Here is an 18,904-nt window from a genome sequence, read left to right as displayed (position 1 = left end):
TCATCTTCATCACCTCCTCAAAGGACTCAATCAAACTTGTGAACCAGAACCTCTGCACAAAGCCATGTTGACTATCTCAGTAAGTCCATGTTTTTCCAAATGCAAGTAAACCCTGTCCTAAGAATTGAATCCATAATTTCCCTACCACTGATGTGAGGCTCACCAGCCTATAATTTCCTGAATTATTCCTGCTGACTCTTCTAAACAAAGGCGCAATATTAAAGAAATCACCATCCGACACGGAAGCATCACCTCAAAGCTGCAGGTACAAATCATCAGCTAGATATCTCTGAAAGTACAACAAGCAGTTCACTAGGATTAACGTGAAATGCAGAAGGCAGTCAGTGAGACGTTCCTCGTCAACAGTAGCATAAGTTAGCAAAAATAGAGCTACACTTATGGGAGAGACCAGAATGATAATCTACAAGTTGCAATTTTTCAAATGGAGTTGAGTCAACTCATTTGATTTTTCATTCAAATGTTGAGTCTATTGCAAGGGGGACAGTAATTGTAGAAATCATTTGGCAGTTGTCTGGTTTTCATAAGGTGTAGGTTTACCTCAGCAGTTGTCCACATGGCTGCTTTGGAAGCAGAAAAGCCCAGTGTTATGTGAGAGAGGACCTGCCTTCTGAAAATTAGCAGGCTTCATGCTGAAGTAGCATCTGAGGGAGACACTGAGAGGGACACAGTGATCAGTCTAACTTTGGTGACCCTCCTCTCCTTCCTCAAAGCACTGAAGATCTGAAACCTTCTTGGTTACATGAAGGCATTAAAGCTAAATATATGGTAAATAAAAAATAAAGATCATTAAATACTTTAATTGAAATTTTTGCAAATAATTAACGCCTGCAACAACAGGTTATGGAGTGTGCAATCAACCACCGCCATAGCTCCTCCTGTGAGGTGTTTGTTCTCAATGTCAGGCAACTGCTCTGCATTAACTCAACAAAACCTTCCCACTGCAGTAAACTATCTCCCGCCTGCTCACATGTAGCAGGGGGCTCGGCTACAATAACTGAAGCTAGGTCACCTCCCACTATCAACAAGCACCCCAACAGCCTCTCCATAAACCTCAAAAGTGGGCGATCAGAAGCAAACCCAGACTTTCACACTCTGCAAAATGATATATTTAATTGAATCTGGAGATTTGATTTATCTCAGCAGTGCAAACACACCAACTGACATGAAGCCTTTTACAAATAGCTCCATTTCTCAGTTCTTGATGGAAGTACCACTTCCAGCTATTACAATTTATTATTACCATCACTTTTCTCGCACCAATTTCCCCATGTAATATTTAAAGTGATGATCTGCTTAGATTACATATTTAATCTTTGTAACTAGGCTTCTGTTAAATTCCATATGAACTCACAGGCAATTGCTAGTTCAGAAAGGGATATGCTGAAAGGGGGTTGAACTGCAGATGGTACTCGATCTTAACAGATCAGCAGAAACTATTGTAGCGACTGACAAGATCGATAGTAAGTAAAATGACTTACACACCGGGCTGGTTTCAAACTCAAATTTCCGACTGTAGCCCCCGTAGCCTGCGGCTGTCCGGGCTCGTATCTGAAAGATGTACACTGTGGTGGGCTTCAGACCATCGACCAGGATCTCAGTCTCCTTGGATTTAATGATGGTGTAGCTGGTCTCCTGATCCTTAGAGATAATGGAATGCACAAGTGAACACATAGCAGAATGAACAATAAGCCCACATCCTGCCTGTCACTTCACACTGACATTATAACTTGCCGATTATTAGCTGAATGTTATTGCGTTAGTACACCAGTAAAGTTTTTAAATTCACTGGAGACCTACAGCATCATTTGGAAATATTTTTAACTGCAAATCCGTCAGTATATTTTTCACTGCATTGACTATTTCTTAATACCTTTTTACCTTCAAAGCAATACAGGGTCCTCAACATTGCTTCTGTTTTTGGCCACATCCTTCTTGGAGAAACAATCACAAACACAAACAGATTTGGCATGGTGAGCACTCCTTCTCTGCTGCATTTATCAGTGTCTAAAGGCAGCTGCATTGTCACACATTAATAATTCATCTTCTAAAACATATAAAACAGTAAAATTAACTGACCACATGAACCAACTATAGATACCGTGCTCTCCACCACAAACAGTACCAGTGTTAAAAGGGCAGATGAAATGAAGCACATAGTGGCAGATGAGGGAGTGAAATTCACCTGGAGTTCAGCACAAAATGGGGTTCAGTGAATTAGAACCCATCACGTGTACAGCTCTCCCCACATCAAGGATATCTACAAGAGGTGATGTTTCAGGAAGACTGCATCCATCATGAGGGACCCCACCATCCGGGCCATTCTCTTTTCTCATAGCTGCCATCAGGCAGGAGGTACAGGAGCCTGAAGACCCACACCTCAAGGTTCAACAACAGCTTCTTCCCCACTGCCATCAGGTTCTTGACACTTAATATTACCTCAGACTATGTGTTTTCACTCTCTCCATCTTGCACTAGTGTTGTTATGTTTATTTTTTGTTAATTTTGCACACGTGTAAGCTATGTATAATTTATGTTAATTTGTTTTTGTTAAGTTATGTTTGTCCTTGTCTTGTAATGTACTGTGCTACTAATGCAAGAAGCTAATTTTCATGGCATTTATACCCTGGGTATGTATACCTACGACAACAATAAACTTCAACTTGGTGGCTCTATGATTTAAACAGCCGATACTACACTGGGCAACGGCTGATTAACACCCAGATAGAAGCACCAAATACTGTTATCATTCGCTCATAGAACATAGAACGGTACAGCACAGGAACAGGTCCTTCGGCCCACGATGTTCTGCCAAACTAATTAAATTAGTGATTCAATGCCTAACTAAACTAATCCTTTCTGCCTACACAAGGTCCATATCCCTCCATTCTCTGCACATTCATGTGCCTATCTAACAGCCGCTTGAATGCCTCTATCGTATCTGCCTCCACCACCACCCCTGGCACCCACCACGCTCTGTGTAAAAATACTTCCTCGCACATCTCCTTTGAACTTATCCCCTCTCACCTTAACTGAATGCCCTCTAGTATAAGAAATTTTGACCCAGGGAAAAAGATACTGGTTGTCTACTCTATCTATGCCTCTCATAATCTTATAAACTTCTATCAGATCTCCCCTCAGTCTCTGTCACTCCAGAGAAAACAACCCAAATTTGTCCAACCTCTCCTCTAATCCAGGCAGCATCCTGGTGAACATCTTCTGCACCCTCTCCAAAGCCATCACATCCTTCCTATAATGCGGTGACCAGAAATGAATACAATACTCCAAGTGCAGCCTAACTAGAGTTTTATGAAGCTACAACATAACTTCCTGACTGTTGAACTCAGTGCCTCAACTAATAAAGGCGAGCATGCCATATGCCTTGTTTACCACCCTATCAACTTATACAGCCACTTTCAGGGAGCTATGGACTTTGACCCCAAGATCCCTCTGAACATCAACACTGTTAAGGGTCTTGCCATTAACAGTGTACCTACTGTTCCTTCACATTAGGTCTCCCAAACTGCAACACCTCACACTTGGTCAGGTTAAACTCCATCTACCATTTTTCCACCCATATCTGCGACTGATCTATATCCCACTGTATCCTTTGGCAATCTTTTACGCTATCCACAACACCACCTTACTAACCCATCCATGTACATTGTCATCCAGGTCACTTATCTACATCACAAACAGCAGAGGTCCCGGTACGGATCCCTGTGAAACACCATTAGTCATGGACCTCCCGCCAGAATAAGTCTCATCGACCTCTACCCTCTGTCTTCCATGGGCAAGCCAATTCTGACACAACTTACTGACTGTCCTTAATTAGGTCATGATTTTTCAAATGCTCATATGTCCTATCCCTAGGAATCCTCTCCAGTAACTTCCCTACCTCTGACAAAAGGCTCACCTGTCTATAGTTTCTCACTCCTTCCACAATTCACATCCAAAGTGCACATCAAGAGCTCCGGGGGCAGGAACAAAATAAGATCCTGCTTTGGTGGTGACAGTAGACCAGTAGTTCATTTAGGGCACTGATTGCTGGCACAGAAAGGAAACATTGACCCCATTGATCAGGAGGCCTGTTTACACTGGACTCCATTGGTGAAGGGCTGGTGTTTTAATGCACTGCAGAACCCTGTGACTGTGCTAGAAAGGGTGCAAAGGACATGGCCCAGGAAGTTGCCAGGGATAGAGCATCTTAGTTATGAGGGGAGACTGGAGAGACTGGGTTTGTTTTCCTTGGAGTGGAGAATGTTGAGGCAGAATCTGATATACAAAATTATGAGGACAGGGTTGAAGGTAGTGTTGGATTCGACTGTTTTTATTTAGCCTTTTAACATGTATAGTGTTTAATACACCTCAAGTGACTGCACAAGGAATGGCCACTTGCTAGCTTATTGGTTTGTCCATCAGGCGAATATGTGGTTTTTTCATTGGTTGGTTTGGCCACAAGTATCTAATAGGTTTCCTGATTGGACTAGTGTTAGCTAAAGAGCATCTCTTATCTCAGGTATAAAAGGTGTCGCTTTTTGTTAATCTCTCTCTTGCTCTCCTCTTCCCCCCACCACCCCCCCCCCCCCCCACCCCCCGGTCCAAGCTCATCTTTTGTTCCCTTTGTCTCGGCTCATCAAAGCTAGTGCCGTGCTCTGTGACTATTTCTTTGTTTTAAACTTTTCCAATAAAACTTTGTGAAGCACCAAGTTGTTTTCAACTCATTACTGGACTCCTGAAAGAACCTGTGGATTCAAAAATAACCCGATCTGACAGTAGGCAGAGGTGTCCATAACCCGAGGACATAGGTTTAGGGTAAGGGGTGGGAGGTGTATAGAGGATCTGAGGGGGAGTTGGTCCCCCAGGGTTGGGGGGTGGGTTTGTTTGTTTGGAACACACTGCCTGAGGGGATGGTGGAGGCAGAGACTATCACAATGTTTAAGAGGTATTTAGATGAGCACTCAAATCACCAAGGCAGGGAAGGCCAGGGGTTGAGTGCTGGAAACTGGGATTGGTATAGGTGTGTACCTGATGGCCAGTATTGGCACAGTGGGCCAGGTGGCCTGTTCTCATGCTGTATGACTCCATGACTATGAATTCTATGACCCATTTCTGTGAATTATTATTGCTCAGTAATTAAAGATACAGTTGAGGAAGGTTATACATATTGTTAATCAGGGAGCAGCTATTGTCAAGATCAATACAAGTGCAAAACTGGACAATTGATGTTTTATCAGCAGCAGTGGTAATAAAGATGGTTTTAATTTTTTTTTCAAAGTCACCAGACTCCATATTCACTCTGTTGGCAGGGTAGATGTGCTGGGAGGCACAAAGGGGCATGTTCGGTGGGTGAGTCAATCAGTTTAACATGAGGAATGTGTTGCCAATCTCTTGTGGTACAGTGGTGCAGGTAGCAGAGCCTCCAGTGACCCAGGTTCAATCCTGACCTCTGGCACTGTCTGTGTAGAGTTTGCACTTTCTCCCTGCGACTTTGTGGGTTTCCCCAGGTGCTCCAGTGGTGGTGCACTGGGTCTCTTCGTTAACGTATCTGGTCATACGGGCTTCCCCACACACAAAAAACTTTCAAAGGATTTAAAATCCCAACAGGAAAAGATGCCAGCTACAAGAATGCATGCCTTATTACACCCTTCCTTCATGTCCAGGGGAAGGAGAATTGCTTCCTCATGTCTCCCAACAAAGTCTTCAGCCTCTCCCCTGCTGACTGAAGCCTCTCTTCCCCACTTGACACAACTGGACTACCCAACTGCACCTTGCCACTCCCATGGCTACCCTCCATCAAAACATCCCAATCACCACCTCTCTCTGGTTTCTAACCCTCCCTTACCCCTCCGTCACCAATGTGGTCCATCCCCTTCCTACTGCCTTTCCAACCCCTTCAGCCTCCATCTTGGTATTCCCCTGCCCATTGCCTCCCTCTTCTACCACTCCCTAGGATTTTCCTCCTTACTGTCGTACAGTCATAGATACAGCACAGAGACAGGCCCTTCAGCCCACTGAGTCCATACCAACCATCAACCACCCTCATACACTAATCCTACATTAATCCTATTTTTCATTCCCTCCACATTCTCCTCAACTCCCTCCCCCCAGATTTTACCACCCACCCACACACTAGGAGCAATTTACAGTGGTCAATTAATGTAGCAGTTAGCGTAAAGCCACTACAGCACCAGCGACCTGGGTTCAATTCCAGCCACTGTCTGTAAGGAGTTTGTACATTCTCCCCGTGTCTGCATGGGTTTCCTCTGGATGCTCCGGTTTCCTCCCACATTCCAAAGACGTAGGGGTTAGGAAGTTGTGGGCATGCTATGTTGGCGCCATAAGCGTGGCGACACTTGTGGGCTGCCCCCGGAACATTCTATGCAAAAGGTGCATTTCACTGTGCGTTTCGATGTACATGTGACTAATAAAGATATCTTATCTTATTTTATCTTATGTCTTTGGGATTTAGGAGGAAACCAGAGCACCCAGGGGAAACCCACACTTTCACAGAGAGAACATGCAATGTCCACACAGATACCACCAGAGGTTGGGCTTGAACCCAGGTGTCTGGCACTGTGAGGCAAAAGCTATACTAGCTACACCACTGTGTCGCCCAGAATACTGAGTTTCTCTTCCTCCATCCCACCCCCTTCCCTCCCTCCCACCACACAGTGCCAATCTCAAGCCTTTCACCTCCGGTTTGCCTTTCTGCACTCCCCTCAACCCCAACCTGTGGCTTTCTCCCTTCACTAGTTCCAATCACTTTGCCATCCAGCCCTGTTTGAGGCCCTACACTCTCACCAGAGACTCGCTCTTCACCCCTACCCCTAATATAAAGCTCAGAAGTCCTCCTGATTGTTGGGATCATCCCAGGAGTCGCTCGCTGCCAGGAGTCAATTCAGGTCTTGCGTCTGGAAATATCCAGTTGTAGGAAATGAAAAATCTCATGGTCATTTTGAATATATTCCAGGATTGGGATCAGAATCCACGTCAGTGCTTACAAACCAATTAATCTAAAGCAATACTTGTGAACCAATAATTCAGAGCCAATGATTATCAATCAGTGAACCAAGAACCAGTAATTATTAGTCACCCCAAATTGACACAAGCGTTTATCAAAAAATCTATACCAGCATTTATCAATGAAAATCACAGCCATGCAACAGAAGTACAGATCAAGGTTTGTTTCAGGCATCACAATTTACCTTTTCAAAATACTTGATCTCATACTCCAGTATAATGCCATTGGGTCGGTTTGGTTCCTGCCACATCAAGGAGATGCTATTTTTGGCTACCTTCTTCTTTTTGACAACACTGATTGGTGAAGGTGCTGCAAAAAAGAAAAGTACATTACTGACCCACTATTGAGACAAAATATCACAAAGATAACTGTCTAATTGTTTGCAATTCATCATTTTCCTTCTTTCACTCAACAGCATAATATACCTAATAACGTAACAAAAGATCAGGACCACTCTACTGCTTGAGGTATGAGATAATAAATATAATTTTACAGTAACTACAAAACATATTGATTGACAAAAGTGTAAATATTCTCAAAATATAATGAGAGTAATTTTGTAACAATCTTTTTTGGTAAAAGATAGTACTATCTGGAGAAGTGTGTGGTGAAACACTAGTCAACAGAAAGGGAAGATGGAAGTGTTTCAATACACAGGCCTTAACCTTTCCTTGCAGACTGCAAAATTAACCCCACTGTGCACATTGCATGTGATGAATGCTCTGAATAAACCCAGCAACACCTGGTAGATTGAATGTCAAGTCTAATAGTGAGCTGTGCATGCTCACCTCTTCTCATCTGCCGCTGTTTCCGTTTCTACATCATCGTGCCTGCAGAAGGGAGGGATGTCACTGCGCAACGTGTTTGAGTGGTCTGCCTCTCATGGTTGGGCAGATGACTGCAGGTTATTTTAGTTGATTCATTGACATTGTTGGCAATGCTACACTTATCGTCCATTCCTAACTGAACTGGGCAGCTAAGAATTAATGATGGTGATTGTGGAGTCACGCACACACCTGACCAGATAAGCATGGCTCTTCTGAATCACAAGCCAGTAGTTTTGTGTTAACTTTTATTGACATCAGCTCATAGTTTTGTGCCAACCATTACTGAGACCAGCCAATACTTTCATACTAACCATTACGAGACCAGCTTTTTATGAATTCCAGATTTATATGTTCACTTCACTTTAAATTCCTCAGCTGCCATGGTGGGAGATAAATGGAATTCTCTTCATCAACGTCCTTGAACATCTGTCCAGTAACAACTATAATGCTACTGTGCCCATGTGGTAAATGAGGCTGGGTGTTCGAGGGTTACTGGAGTTAATTTTTTGAGAGCAAAAGGAACCTATTAGAGTTATATCCTGTCTCTGATCAATGGATTGTTGGTTGATGAGTTAAGGGGGTGTGATATATTGAGCAGACGTGAGGGCTGTTGATGGAATTGAAGGAGCATTCAGTAGCCTTGATTACTCATGTGAGGCACAGTAGTCAGGAACTATGGCTTGACTCCTGGCAGTGATCTCCAGAGCTTTCACCTTCTGCTTCTCTCGAGCCTTTGTCTGGGGAGCAGTGAATCAATCTTACCTCTCCTCTCCAAACTCTCCACTGCAACATCAGAAAATATCAGAGCCCACAGTCTCTCTTATAATGTCAATGCATGTGGAATGAACTTTGAAAAGGTTCTTCTGCTCTTTGGATAAGAAGCTTTATGTCTAGCAGTCTAGCTTTAAGGACTGCTCACCACTCATCGGCCTCGTCTCTGAGATATGGGGCAATTGCCACACAGTGTCCCAGTCAGCCTGGCATTATTGCACTACCTGTCATTCGTAGAAAAGTTCTTTCAGAAAAACATCTTGGACCACGTCCATCAGGCAGTGGTCAGCGCAGAATGTCCTGCAGATACTGTGGGACAGGAACTCTATGGATACTGTGGGGTGGTTCCCTCAGCAGACTGTTCAAATCATCAGGCAGAACACCTCATTGCCAGAACTCACCAACAAGCACCAAATGTCGCTTGGCTGGTGGTGAGAGGGGCCCCCCCAGTCAGGTCCTTCCTGTACAGTTGGAATCTCACTCCCAATGCCAGCTGCCCTCAGGATGGCTGTGGTGGGGAGGAAATAATCACCAACTTTTTGTGGACTCTGCATTTGCTAAAGGGGGTGTGGAAAAGGATGCAAGGGTCCTTGTCTCGGTTCACCCTGAGCAGCTGCATGACAACGGACTGTCTGATCTACAGGCTGTTCCCAGGGATGCACACCAAGACAGACATCACGTCCTGCTGGAAGATCACCAACTTGGTGAAAAATGGTTTTTGGTCTGCCAAAAACTTGTTGGTCTTCCAGCACAATAAGATGTCCATCAGGGAGTGCTGCCAGCTGGCACATTCCAGGCTGCAGGGCTATGTGCTGAGGGATGCAATGAAGCTTGGTGCAGCCAACGCAAAGACTTTGTGGGGAAGGACCACAGCCTAGGGTTCTTTGGTCATTGGACATTGAGGGGTCCATTTCTGGGGCAGAAACCTCTCAAATACTTGGACCAAGAGGGTGCAGGAATGGCAATTGTGCTGTGCACACAGAGTATGTGAACACTACCAATGTATAGAACAGATACCACTGTGAATGTATGGACTGAACAACACTACAAATGTAAACAGAGCAATGCACTGTGTTTTTGCATTTGTATGTATTTGTTATGAATAAAGTTTATTCCTGAAATAAAAAAAACATGCCAATTGCCGGCAGCACCAACTACTTCTGACTACATCAGGAGCGACGGGGTGTTGGCCCGGCATGGGTTGTAATTCCCCTTGAAATTTTTACAGGTCTCCAGGGAGCAAGTTAAAGTTCATTTGGTCTGGCACTTGTTACAAATGAATGTTTAAAATGCTGTTGGAATATTGGCATTTTGTAGCATGAAGCCAATGTTAACATGTGTTCAGAAGGAGGACAATATAATGACCAGTCAGCACTCCTTAAAACCAGGCTGTATCTCTTAAAGATGTAACTCAGTCTCTTTAACAAAAGGATACATTGGAAAATATTTTTCTTAATTTCTTTCAAGTGCATGATTGTTGAAAAGTCTTGAAGTTGTGCAAAACCAGAAAAATGGTAGTTTTTAAATATGATCAATATCTCAATCTGAACAAAAGGCCAAGACTTAAAATCAGTGTCAATATCTTTGTCATATAATGAATGGATTGGTCAGATGGACAGCCCTGTTCACTGTCTTGTAACTTCTCTGGAAGTGTTTGTGTGTGTGTGTGTGTGTGTGTGTGTGTGTGTGTGTGTGTGTGTGTGTGTGTGTGTGTGTGTGTGTGTTTGTTTCTGTGTGCATGTGTGCACACATGTGTATGTGTGTCTGTTCGAGAGTGTGTGTGTTTGTGTGTGCATGTGTGTGCACACATTTGTAGGGGTGTGTCTGTTTGAGTGAGTGTGTGTGTGCATGTATGTGCATATAATTGCATGTATGTCTGTGTTGCCTGTGTGTATTTCCTTCACTAAGTCCAAAGTGCTCTGGCTTTCACCAAGCTGTGGTTCGATCATCAGTGCTTTATGCCACCTGACAATTATTTGTGAATGTGCCTGAGCTGATTATTGGTCAGCTATTGCACATGGGGGAGCTTTAGCAGAGTCTAAACCTGGATTTGATTCATTCCCCAGAGCTGGTTCTCCAACGTTAAGTGCACCATGCTCTGCTTTATTCCCTCTCTCTCCTCTCTAGTAATGCAGAACTGAAAACAGGAAAGTTTGCCAGCCTCAAACTCATAACATTCACTGTATTCTCAACAGGGCTTCAATTCCATTCAAAGTTTGTTAATAACGGAACAGGCTGGAGAAAAACAATTTTAACCTATCGTGAGCTGATACTTCTAGTGATCTAGAACAGTGGATGTTATAATCTGTCCTTTAGTTTCATCATGTAATAATTATTCATATTATCAAGGAAAATGATTTCCATTGAAGGCTTTTTGACCCCTTGCAGGTAAGACAACAAAACCTTTCAGTTTTCTGGATACACAAAAGACTGTAGATGCTAGAATCTGGAGCAAAAAACAAACTGCTGGAGGAACTCAATGGGTGGGGCAGCATCTATGGGAGGAAATGGACAGTTGACGGGAGAATAATAAAATGTCATCATAAAGTTGATGAGACTGATGATGAGAAACAAAATCATAAACATGTTATATTCTGGACAAGAAAGTTTACATTGTCGGTTAATACAAGAATGTTGACATATTACCAATTTGAACTATTCTATATTTTAACTGTATTTGTGTTTCAGTGTTGTGAGGGACTAAGAATCAGTGAGTCTAGCTTTGTGGACACAGCCCGGTCTATCATGGGCACAGCACTCCCCATCATTGACAGCATCTATAGGAGGTGCTGCCTCAAGAAGGTGGCATCAAGGAGTCCCAGCATCTGGGCCATGCAATCTCCCCGCTGCTACCAAGCAGATGGTACAGAAGCCTGAAGTTGCATACCACCAGGTTCAGGAACAGCTACTTTCCTACAACCATCAGGTTTTTGAATCGATCTGCACAACCCTAATCCTACCTCAGCAATGGAACACTACAAACCACCTCTTGCACATCTTGTTTTTGTACAGATTTTTTTTTATCACCCTTCACTTTCTGGTTTAATTTATGTATATATTATGTATAATTTATATTCAGTGTGTTGTCTGTAATTATGTGCCTGTGATGCTGCTGCAAGCAAGTTTTTCATTGTACTTGTGCACATGACAATAAACTCAACATTACTTGGCTTGAGATCTATCATTCTTTAACTGTAAACCATTTGATGGTAGGAGCTAGAAGTAGGTGCAACCTTCCCACGCTAAGGATCACACTAAACACCTTGAAAAGTGACCTCTGCAACATGAAACAATTTAGTTAGCAGCTGCCTTAGTGGTCACTAACATTTACTGTCGAAAGGCAGCGTTGTTGTTTAATGCCACTCCAAAAACAACAAAGGGAAGACTGTTGGGCCTTCCCTTGCAGTGATTATAGGCACATTCTTTGTTACATATTGGGAGGGGGAAGTGGGACAAAGCAGCATACACAAGGTCATTAGATAAACAGATCAGGAAGGCTGTTCAGCACATTGTAGACCAGCTGGCCAAAGAGAAAGAAAACTGTACTCCTCAAGACTCTTAAAAAGAACTAATTAGAGTTTCAATTACAGCTGCATTTTCACATCAATGGGTTTCGTTGACTAATTACAATTAGCAGCCAGCAACTTCCAACAGAATTATGTGCTTGAAGCTATTTTAATTCTAACACTGTGTACCTACTAAATAAATGAAGTCACACAAGGTGACGTGGCTCCCAATGTTTTACACAGGCGGGTGTTTTATCATGTAACACACAATTTTATTACATCAGAAATTTGTGCATTAGTCCTGGCAGAAATATTGTGACCAGGCATGGGATGGGTTTAGGCTGGTTGCCTGAGTTACAATTGTCCAATTTCATGCTTCATTGGGAAGCAATGGGAGAAGGGGCTGGGGGCTAATAAGACATTGGGTGGTTGTCTGGAAGTATTCATCTGGTTGGAACATGGAAAACCTGCCACCTGGGACTTGGAGCATTTCTTACCATTTTCCCCTGGAACCACAAAAACTCGAGAGAAGAGTCTGAGGCCCAGACATTGCTTTATTCCATGTTAATGATGTTAAAGCAGCATTGTGTATCACCCCCAAGACTCTTTGAAAGTCCCATGAACATCATGATCTTCAATTGCAGGAGTCCCCATCTGTATTGTCAGGATTTTCTGTCTGACACTGTACTGTGTCCCTTTCAGCACACACTACCCTTTTGACCGAGTGTAGGTTTTCACCATTGCCGGCACTGAACTCAGCAGCCAGTTCTCAAGTGACCTCCTGTAAAGTAAGCAGTGGTGTGAGATGTTAGTTAAATACAATGGGAGGAGTGGGAGAGTGGTGCCAGGGGATCAGAGGGACCTGGAGAAACTGGTGAAGAATGGAGCTTTCATGGGACATGCTCTCGCCCTCCTGGGCTTCAGCAACGTTCTCCTAGCAGGAGGTTGCCAGTAACATAGGGGAATATCTGTACATTGGGGTAGCATGCTATGAACTCCTCACGTCGCTCTGCATCCTCCTGCTCACTGGTGCCTTGGGGAGGTAACCCACTGTCCTTAAATATGGACCTTCTGTGACCTCCCTAATGCATCAGTGAAATTGTGACCTGTGGCAAAGATCAGCAGCAATCCTGAGGCAAAGAAGTTGATAGTGACCATGAGTTCCATCAGCAAAGTAGCCCAGGAATCAGAGTTTGCAGGAGATTCTATCCTCCATGAGCTCAAAGAATGGATGTTGAGTGTTAGCCCATTAGAGTGAGTTTTTCACTAGAAGAAAGGTGTTGGCACAAGCAAATATCTTTCTGAAAAGTCCCAACTGGTACTAAGAGGGTCAGGAATATGTGCAGCATTGTTCTACCTCAGGTAAGCCAATTTTCAACTGCACAGCAGTGTTCTTGAATGTGTGAATTTCCATGTCCAAGACTATTCATTCTGTAAGAATTAAAGGACAGGTGTTAGGACCCTGTCAATAGTCCACGTGAGGTTAAGATCTGAGAGTATTTCCAATGATTTAGGAAGACTAATGGTTGGTCAGGGATGTTGCATTGTTGAGGTCAAGAAGCTCTGGAAGTTGAAGGTGCAGAAACAGTGAAGGAGCACTTGAGAGACGTAAGGAAGTGATAAGAAGAGTGTGGTTGGAAGTGACAGGGAAGAGTGTGATCAATAAACCAGGCATTTAAGAATGAGGGTGTCCAAAGCCAGTCTGTGTGTTAGTGTAAGGGGAGTGTGTTATGGAGAGAAAGATCAGTGCTGTCTTTTAACATAAACAATGTCCACCCCTACACATTGCTGATGCAAGAAGAAGACAGGTGCCAGCCATGGAAATACTTCAGTGATTATAGAACAGCTGGGCCCACACCAGAAATGTATGTTGTGGCAGTGGACATCCATGTAAATAGATCCTTCTGTAAGAGAACAATACTGAAGGTGGGAGACTTAGCAACGTCAGGGAGGTTCACGTCTGCTGCAGAACAATGCAAGCTCCACAAAGGAACACAACCAAACTATAGGCCATTAGAAATGCTGGCCTCAAGGAAAGTATTTATTCAATGAAGTTTCAGCACAAATCAGACAGGTTTATGGGTCAGTTGAAGTGCATTTTTATGAATGATTGAAGTTTTTAATGGATTTGTATTTAATTAACTGGCTCAGATATTTGACAAGGTGACCAAAAGTTCACAGCAAAGCTGCTGTCTGATAATACCAACTAGTTTAGTGGCTCATACTTGAGAATGATGTGCATTTCCCAAGCATCACAATTCCTAATTATGGGGAAGACTATTAATTATAGAGAGAAGTACTTGACAAGACTTTTTCTCTGCATAAATCAACCATGGAAAGGCACAAGTGGAAATGTGACTGGCGTGATGAGCTCATCCATTTAAGAATCATAGCAGAAAGGCATGGGGAGACCCATTCCTCATGTATTGGGAGAAGGACAGAATGCAGCATCATCATTACTCAAAGGACAAGGTATCCGTTCTGACACGTAAAATGCCATTAATTTTGTCTTACTGTCAAGCTCCTTAGCTTTATCTTCCATTTCTCTCACATTTTGTTTTCTTCAGTTGATTTGTGTTTATAGACCATAGCCTGCTCTCTTGAGGTTGCATGAGGGCATTGCATGGAGTATGTATAGAACCAGAACCAGTTTTCTAAAGGATCATTCCTATCATTCCTCATCGCTCTGATCAAGCATATACCTCCTCCTCCTCCTACTTCTCTGGATGTCCATCCAGGCTACCACTCTAGTGCACCACTGCAGGAGAGCTGCACTGTTGGAGATCTGTACTTCAGATGAAATGCCTGCACTCCCAAATGTGTGCAAAGGATCTTCTGGCACTATTTTGAAAGAGAGCAGGAGAGAGCTCCTTCAAAATTGTTTGGTAATAATTGTGGTGATAATTAATAAAAATCTTAGTCATTTGGCAAGAGTCCACACAAAAGAGTGCATTTTGGTCAATATTTACTCCTCAACTGATGTCACTAAAAGCAGGTTCTTTAACACAGGGCTACTTATGGGACCTTGTTGTCTTCAAATTGGTTCCTGTGTTCTTAATTTACATGAGCGAATACAGCTCAAAAATACTTTATTGGCAATTAAACAGTTTTGAGGATCTCACGGTCATGAAAGTCCTATACAAATACAGCCTTTTTTTATTAATAATGCTTCAATTAGAGTAATAAAATAGAAGGTGAACAAAATCTTGATTTGCTTCAGCCATGCAGAGCAAAGTCCATATAGAATCTTATGTTCCTAGATCTGATCATCATAAACATTCCTGGCCAGTAAACTCATTTGTCCCGAAAGATCAGACCCAGCGAAAGCACCAGGCCAGAGGATCCCAATTCCCCTTTCACCGTGGATCTCAATCATCACTGAACCTTTGTTACCTCACACTAAATCTAAGTTTGCACTAAAACCACTTGGGGAACCAACATCCACTGGAACTTTCTAAACACGTGTTTTAAAACATCTTATTGAAGCACTAAATGACTTTCAGTTGCATTTGAATGTTTTATTTCATCATTAATCCACCCATTGGACTGAAGAATATTTGGGAAACCTTTATTATGCATTACCATTGGTCAGAGGGTTGTTGCAATTTTAATGTAATTCCTTGTCATGTAATGACTTGCTCCTACAGTTAAGACCAAACAATCCAAGAAGGTACCTTCATGAGGTCATTTTAACAATTTTTCACAATGAATGTGTGAATAAAAAAGATGAGAAATAACTTTGTTCAGTGTTCACATGGTGTAGTGAAAATTTAAAAAAACATGGATGCTGGAAATCTGAAATAAAAAACTGCAAATGTTGGAATACCTCAGCAGGTCAGGCAGCATCTGTGGAGAGAGAAACTGAGTTAATGTTTTATGTGGGAGACCCTTTGTCAGAACTGGGAAATGGAGAAAAATAAATTAGTTTGAAGCTGCAGAGAGGGTGAGGGAGGGATGGAGGGGACAAAGGGAATGTCTAATAGGGTGATGTCAGGGTTGTCATGGGGATCAGCTATAGATATAATCATCCAGTTGATAGGTTAACGAAGGGAGCCAGAGAGAACAGTTAAAAGCTGTGAAATGCAGAGCTGTAGGAAATGGCCATCAGGTTGGGCTCTGCTGACAAGCTCCACAGGCTCACCATTCTCTGCAACTCCCTCCAGACTCTCCAGACCCTGATCCTCCCTCCATGGATCCTAATCCTCCCAAAACTTCCCCACCCCAGGCCACATCAACAAATCATTTCACAGTCCCGATTTAACCCCCACAACCCTCTAAGCCATGAACCATGGGCCTAATGATCTCATAGCCCCAATCCAATGAGACACCTCCTCTCTGCAACCATCCACAGACCCAGCCCTGCTCCCAGACCTAACTGCTATCTTCTTTAGGTACTAGGTTCTGGGACATGAAAGTGAGCAGGGCCACTTGGTAAGGGCTGCCTCAGACCTCTGACACCACTGAATTAACAAGTGGTAAGGCCACAAGCAAAACTGTCAGTGGCTCAGCACACAACGACCGATAACGTACTTCTATGGGCGGCTGTTAAATTCTAGGCCAAGGAGTTGAAATTTCACTTTGATTGACAGGGAACTCAGTCACGATACGCAATGGGTGGCCCATCCAATGTCACCAGTTTACACAAGGTGTTGAAAGTTAGAAACCAAATTCATGGTGTTGCCACCTTTTGTGTAAGTGGTTCTAACCCAGGCACAGAATAACCAGCGGGTGGTGCAGCGCAGATACCAATTCCAACGACAGGCTGGTTTCCAGGCATTCGCACCAGGCTGTGTGATGGTACATCTTCAAAGTACCACAATATGGAGGCTGGTCTATTCTGTGCCAGCAACGACTTGTGATTTAGACCATGTTAAAATATTTCTCGCTGAGACTCAATTCCTGGCCTACTCCTGGCGTTCCTTTCATCCGTGATGCTATGAATGCAGTAGAAGGAGAGGAACTTCCTACAATCAGGACCACAATCCTGAGGAACTGACAGCTGTCAGGTGCCTTGCTCAGGAGATCTTGCCGTGCCAGCCAGTCTCTAAAATGATCGATAGAGACAGCATTGAAGCTGAACTCAATCCTGTCCTGTGTCATGATTCACACACCTGTTCAATGTAGTAAGTCTAATGCAGGGTTTCAGCCCAAAACATTGACAATTCCTCTCTCCCTACAGATGCTGCTCGACCCGCTGACTTCCTCCAGCAGGTTGTGTGCTGCTAAGAACCGTAAATTTTTTTCTCCCTCTTTCTTGGCCCAGGATTCCAAAGCTTTCCAGCTGCTCCGACTGAAATCAGCAAAGCCAGCGGATCAAACCAGGGATAACCAATTCCATCGGACCATGTTGTTTCCATGCCCGATAGCAGACTCCCAAAACAGACACTCTGTTCTGAGCTCTGTCACTGGAGGAGATTCCCAGGCAGAGAGAGGAAAAGATTCAAGGATGTGACCTCAGCCTCCTTGAAGAAATACAACATCCCCACTGAGTAGAGACAGAGTGTTAGGGATGGTATTGAGAACCTCAAGTCTATGCATCAGCAAGACAAAGGCCCTTGCATGAGTGGCAGAAGGATTGCACCACCTCACTAACTATCCATGGGTCTGACCCCTCTGGCACTTACTGCCCCCTCTGTGGTAAAGATAGTGGGGCCCACACTGGCTTCATCGGTCTCCTCAGAACCCACAGAGCTGGAGCGGAAGCAAGTCACCCTCGATTCTGAGGGACTGCAAAATAACACCAAGAAGCAATTGCAAACACTTTAATAATACATGATGATTTTGTTCATCACCCATCAGTGGAACTTGCTTTGGTGATTTAATTTCTCACTCATGTCCAGATTCTTTACCACCTGACTACAAGGTGCTTCCACAGAAGGCAAATCTTGGAAGAACAAGTCCTGACTTGCATTTTGTAGCACTGCTTTGCAATATTCAGAGACAAATAATTCTCTATCTAACATCCACTCTCTGTCTGGTTACTAGTATCAGCTACACACTTGCTATGTCAAAGCTTGGTTCATCAATCTATTTCTGCTCATGGAACAAAGCATTTGGCTGACCTTTTGAAAAGTGCCTGGGGTCGCTGACAGACTCCAATGCGTAACATGCACCTTCGACTGATGACAGAGGAGGTTGATTTCTGATGGGTCTTTGTTATGTATTTACATCCCTGGTACATGCAGAGGGAAGGTGATCTGCCCCTACAAATTATCTCTGAACACCACTTCAACTCAAGCGTTCAAAGACCTGTAAAGTTTTCTACATATAAATGAAACCATTAACTACAGGTGAAAGGAAGTCAGGTTACTTTGCCCAGAATGTAGTTATCATTGTCCCTTGAACATATGCACGGTAAGGAAGCAATTGGAGGGTAATACTTTCTGAAATAGAAAGAGAAGAACATTTAATGAATAACTTTCCTGGAGTGTCATCTTTTGTCAGAATGACTTAGCTGCTAATATCCATTACTGACTCCCACAGCAATCTCAACGATGCTTCGTCCCACCTTGCCTCCTGTAAGGGCTCCATTCCATTCTCCCACTTCCTCCATCTCTATCGTATTTCATCTGATGATGAGAGTTTCTATACATGCCTCTAAAATGTCTTCTAGTTCTGGCAAAGAATCTTCGACCTGAAATGTTAACTCTGTTTCTCTTCCCACAGATGCTGCCTGATCTGCTGAGTATTCCTGCATCTGCAGTTTTCTTTTGATTTTCACTTCGAGTTTCATCCCCTTGTCAGTCAGATGAAACAAA

At 43.4% G+C, this 18,904-nt stretch overlaps 1 protein-coding gene across 1 annotated transcript in view; it reads right to left on the bottom strand.

The window, feature by feature from the left end:
• Positions 1-18,904, bottom strand: part of LOC127572305 (ephrin type-A receptor 5-like) — a 250,984-nt gene that overhangs the window by 52,669 nt on the left and 179,411 nt on the right. Inside the window, 2 exon segments of the mRNA XM_052019383.1 lie at positions 1,500-1,659; positions 7,227-7,351. Coding sequence (XP_051875343.1) covers positions 1,500-1,659; positions 7,227-7,351 — 285 coding nt within the window.

This window comes from Pristis pectinata, chromosome 7 (assembly GCF_009764475.1).
Source record: "Pristis pectinata isolate sPriPec2 chromosome 7, sPriPec2.1.pri, whole genome shotgun sequence".
NCBI classification, from domain to species: Eukaryota; Metazoa; Chordata; class Chondrichthyes; order Rhinopristiformes; family Pristidae; genus Pristis; species Pristis pectinata.
This window is presented reverse-complemented; position numbering and strand designations above follow the sequence as displayed.